This window comes from Octopus bimaculoides, chromosome 3 (genome assembly GCF_001194135.2).
Source record: "Octopus bimaculoides isolate UCB-OBI-ISO-001 chromosome 3, ASM119413v2, whole genome shotgun sequence".
Lineage (NCBI taxonomy): Eukaryota > Metazoa > Mollusca > Cephalopoda > Octopoda > Octopodidae > Octopus > Octopus bimaculoides.
Window position 1 is genome coordinate 146869610 of NC_068983.1, and position 5523 is coordinate 146875132.

The 5523-nt window shown below is 41.2% G+C and overlaps 1 protein-coding gene across 1 annotated transcript in view; it reads left to right on the forward strand.

Moving 5' to 3' along the window:
* Positions 1 to 5523, forward strand: part of LOC106875506 (BCAS3 microtubule associated cell migration factor) — a gene marked incomplete at its 3' end in the record, with an annotated part of 62988 nt that overhangs the window by 35666 nt on the left and 21799 nt on the right. The window contains exon 12 of the mRNA XM_052966807.1: positions 4265 to 4495. Within this exon, the coding sequence (XP_052822767.1) occupies positions 4265 to 4495 (231 nt within the window). The remainder of the gene's footprint in view (positions 1 to 4264; positions 4496 to 5523) is intronic.

Genomic DNA, 5523 nt, shown 5'->3' on the forward strand with positions numbered 1-5523 from the left:
ATCCAACTGTAGAAACTCTGCCAGATCAGATTGGAGCCTGATGCAGCCTTCTGGCTTGACAATCCTCAGTCAAATTGTCCAACCCATGCTAGCATGGAAAGTGGACGTTAAACGATGATGATGATGATGATGACTCTTAGTGCATGATCTGTAAATAAGGAAAAAGCAATGCTATGTTTATTCGACCCCGGGACTTATTCTTAGTAAGCCTAGTACTTATTCTGTCAGTCTCTTTTGCTGAACCGCTAAGTTATGGGGATGTAAACACACCAGCATCGGTTGTCAAGCGATGTTGGAAGGACAAACACACACACACACACATACATACAATGGGCTTCTTTCAGTTTCCGTCTACCAAATCCACTCACAAGGCTTTGGTTGGCCCGAGGCTATAGTAGAAGACACTTGCCCAAGATGCCACACAGTGGGACTGAACCCAGAACCATGTGGTTGGTAAGCAAGCAACTTACCACACAGTGACTCCTGTGCCTATGGTAGAGACAAATAGACCCCTTTTAGGCAAGTGTTTCGGCCCTTAACTCCTAACACTCTGGGGGCAGGGGTGGGCCACTTCTGAGTCATGACTCCCAGATGTCTACCTGCTGTCTGTTTTAGTTCACTTTATGTAGGATTGGTTTCTAGCACTGCTATGACGTGTGCTGCAGCCCTGAGAAGGGCTTAGTGCCCGTTTCCAGCTGGGTACACTGGCGAGCGCTCGGATGACCCAGGTGTGAGGGTTCTTTTTACACATGGTCCCATCGAATTGCTGGCTCCAGAGGCACAGGCCTACACGACTACACCAATCTGGCACTTGCTTGAATTGGGGAAAATTAAGCCTTATGAAATTGGCCTTTGTTCCTCCTAGAGCAGATCCAACTTTAGGCCTTCCCCGCCACTTCTCTCATAGCCTTCAAGGTTCCAGTCTGCTTCTTCCAGAATAGACAACACAGCAGAAAGTGATAAGTGCAGAATCTGTGGACAAAACGGTGAAACCGTATGGCATATTACTATTACCAGCCAATGTACACCACTAGCCCAGAAGGAATATAAGAGACGCCAGGACAATATAGCCAGACTTGTCCATTGGATACTTGGCAACAAGTATGGACTTGACAGAGCAAGAAATTGGTACAACCACAAACCTGAAGGCATCATTGGAAATGCAAAGATCCTATGGGATTTTATGATTCAGTGCAACCGTGAGGTAGAAAATACGAAGCCGGACATAGTCTTAATTGAGAAAGAAAACAAACTATGCTTGATTGTAGATATAGCATGCCCAGCTGACAACAAGGTATGCGATAAGGAAGAAAGAAAAGTCGAGATATGATAGGTTAGCTTGGGAAGTTAAGCAGTTGTGGTCGATGAAAAAGGTAGCAGTAGTACCAATAATTGTCGGAGCCCTGGGAACAGTGAGCAAAAATCTCCAGAAGTATGTGGAACAAATAGGGGCTGTAATAAGGGTGGAGCATTAGCAGAAAACAGCACTGCTTGGAACCGCTCAAATACTCTGGAAGGTGCTTGAAAAATAAAGAGGTGTTACCTTAGTTCACTGGTAGTGAACAACTGACACTGTAATATATCTCTAGCGTTAGAAGCTGTGCAAAGGTAATAATAATAATAATCCTCTCTACTAAAGGTACAAGGCCTGAAATTTTATAGGAGAAGACTAGTCGATTACATCAACCCTAATTTTTCACTGGTATTTAATTTATCAACCTTGACAGAACTTGAACTCAGAATGTAAGGACGGGCAACCCCAGTGTTTCACATTGAACCCAGTATTTCACTGGTGTTTAATTTATTGACCCTGAAATTGCTGGAATTTGAACTCAGAACATAAGGACAAGCAACCCCAGTATTTCACTAGTACTTAACTTATCGACCCAGAAAGGATGAAAGCAAAGTCGACCGCAGCAAAATTTGAACTCAAAACATAAAGGCAAATGAAATGCCACTAAGCATTTTACCCGTTGTCTAATGATTCTGCCAGCTCTTAGCCTTAATAATAACAACAATAATAATTATAATAATAAAAGAGACCAAAGAGAGCAAATAATGCCGATGTTGACAAAGCACTTACCCGTCAATGGCTAATGGCTTCTGACTTAAAATCAGAAAGAGAAGGGTTTATCATACAGCCCAAGATCAATGCCTACCTACAAGGAACTACCAAGCTAACATATTAAAGAACGTCAGCTTCCCAACATGCTTCCCAACATGTCATGTATGTCAACAACAAAATGAAACCATTGATCATGTTGTCTCCATGTGCAGTCTTCTTGTGCCTACAGAGTATCTCAACAGGTATGATAGAGCTGCACAATATATTCACTGGGTAATTTGCAAAATCCTGGACTTGCCCCATGATAAAAACTGGTGGAAACACACACCACCTCCAGTGCTTGAAAATGATCACATCTCACTCCTCAGGAACTTCATCATTCAAACTGACTGAAAGATAGATGCAAATAGGCCAGATATCATATTGAAAGACTTCAGACAAAAATCATGCCTCCTCATTGATATGATTGTCCCAATTGATATAAACGTATCTGTCAAGACCTACCAAAAACTGAGCAAGTATAAAGATCTTGAAATAGAAATTAGCAAAATGTGGGACCTGAAGACTAAAACAATACCTGTTGTCATAAATGCCCAAGAAATGATAGCAAAAGGGGCTGATTGCCACCTAGCTCAGATACCAGGAAATGGCAGAAATTCAAAAGATAGTGCTCATGGGAACTGCTCATATCCTATGCAAAATACTTTCTATATAATCTCAAATTTCAAAAGAAACTCATAATTTTCTTATGGTTTCTTAAGCATTCTCTAGAACGACACAATATACAAAACCAAATATATGGCACCCTAGGCATAACACCAACATGAACTTCTAACTTGTTGTCTCTTGAGGTCTCTGGGTGCGACTTGGAGCCAACTTGTACAAATGCAAAGCAAAAGTCAAACATAAAATAACAATAACAATAACAATAATAATAATAATAATAATAATAATAAAGAATATATACCACACAAGTGTATCGGACCTCTGCAGAATATGTGAGAAGAGGGTCGAAAGTGTGACTCACATTGTCAGTGCTTGTGAAAGTGTTTCGCAGAAAGAGTACAAGCGTAGACACAACAAAGTAGCCCAATGCCTCCACTGGCTACTATGCCATAAGTATGGATATGAGGTTATATGGCTGTTTGGTACTAACATACACCAGAAAAGGTAATGGATGAAAAGGGGAAGGCAAAACTTCTCTGGGACTTTGATTTCCAGACAAAGTGTTAGAGCACCGAAGGCCGGATATAGTAACCTTTAGGAGGGACAAACAAGAATACCTAATAATTGACGTAGAAGTGCCAGGAGATCATTTCATGATGAAAGAAAGAGAAAAAGCTGATGAATATAGAGACCTGAGAATTGAGATTGCTAAGATGTGGCAACTATGAGAGTCAAACATAAAGGTTATCCCTATTGCCATCGGAGCATTGGATTCAAAACCACCCAATCTGAAAAATCATCTGCAAACCTTAGAAATACCCTACAATCTAGATGTATTGCAAAAGTTGGCATTACATGAAACTGCACACATATTGCGTGAAGTACTGTCTGTCTGCGGTCCTTGTTGCAACTTGACAGACAGTACAAACCCCCGGTAGACACAAGGCTCGAAATTTTGGGGAAGGGGGCCAGTCGATTAGATCGACCCCAGTACATAACCGGTACTTAATTTATCAACCCCGAAAGGATGAAAGCAAAGTCGACCCCAGCAGAATTTGAACTCAGAACGTTTCTGCCAGCTCGCTGCCTTTGTTAGCAGATAGGATTCTTTTCTGCTCTATGCACAAGGCCTGAAATTTTGGGGAAGAGGACCAGTTGATTAGATTGACCCCAGTACGTAACTGGTACTTAATTTATCGACCTGGAAGGATAAAAGGCAAAGTTGACCCCAGTGGAATTTGAACTCAGAACGTAAAGACAGACGAAATACCGCTAAGCATTTCGCCCGGCGTGCTAACGTTTCTGCCAGTTCGCCGCCTTCCAGTAGACACAATATCTTCAATCAACAACCTCACAATATTGTATACTGTGCGATGTCTATAATAATAATGATAACAATAATAATATTAATAATAATAATGGTTTCTAGTTTGTGGCACAAGGCCAGCAATCTCGATGGCTTTGTGCATGAAAATCAAGTAATCATTTTTGTTCTAAGATCTTAAAAGTTTTCCTTTCTATTCTATGTTTTAGTTTTCTGTATCAGAAGATTCGGATTGTGAAGGACTGATGGCACACTTCCATGCTCATGCTAATGAACCTGTTGCGGCGATGGCCTTTGACCCTACGGGCACTTTACTCTTAACGGCATGCAAACTTGGACACAACTTTCATGTGTTCCGTCTTATGACTCATCCTTGTGGTTCATCTCTTGGCGCTGTTCATCATTTATATACGTTACATCGAGGTGATACAACTGCCAGGGTAAGTATCATATATATTGGGTTGGCAACTAAGTTCCCGCCGTTTTTTTTTAAATTTAAATTTCTTAAAAGGTTTAATAAAAAATAACTAATTAATAAATAATGTATTCACCCTTGTTGTTTACAACTTCTTCCCAACATTCAACAAAACTTTCAATATGTCGTTGGTAGAAATCGCCCAATTTCGACTGGGAAAATTGATCCAACCAAGCTCTCAATTCTGCATCAGTATTGAATGAAACTCCACACATAGTATTTGCAAAAGATTGAAAGAGGTGGAAATCCATTGGTGCCAAATCAGGAGAGTATGGCAAGTGTAGCAGCACTTCCCAGCCATGCATTTAAATGGCTTCCTTGGTCATACTGGCGATATCATGGTGGGCATTGTCGTGCAGCAGAACTCCATGCTGCTGATTAGGTCTTTTCTCTTGAATAGCTATGTTGAGTCATTCCATCTATTGAACATAGAGTTCCGCGTTGACCGTTTGGTTCTGTTCAAGCAATTCATAATGGATAATCCCTTCCCAGTCCCACCATATGCGCAACATCGTTTTACGCGGATGAAGATCTTGTTTCACGTGTGGTGTCGCTTGTTAACTGGGGCTAAGCCGTTCCTTAAGCTGCTTCATATTAATGTACAGGCACCATTTTTCATCACCAGTAACGATTCGATAAAGAAATCATTGCTTGTATCCATGAGTTGAGCAGTGACGAGCAAGCAAACAAGCGGAGATTGTGGCTTATTGATTTTTGTTGTTGTCACTTAAAGCATGCGGAACCCATGCTCCATACTTCTGAACCTTTCCTATCGAGTGAAGATGCTTCTCTATAGCAGTGTGGGAACATTCCATTTTCTCTGCCAGTTCCCTTGTTGTTTGATGAGAATTTTCATGCAAAAGTTGGTTTAATTGCTCTTCATCGTACTTCATCGTACTCAGCCAGAACGAGGTGCATGTTTGAGGTCAAAATTTCCAGTTTTGAACTCGGCATGCCAATCACGAGTGGTTCTTTCAGCTATGGCACCCTCTC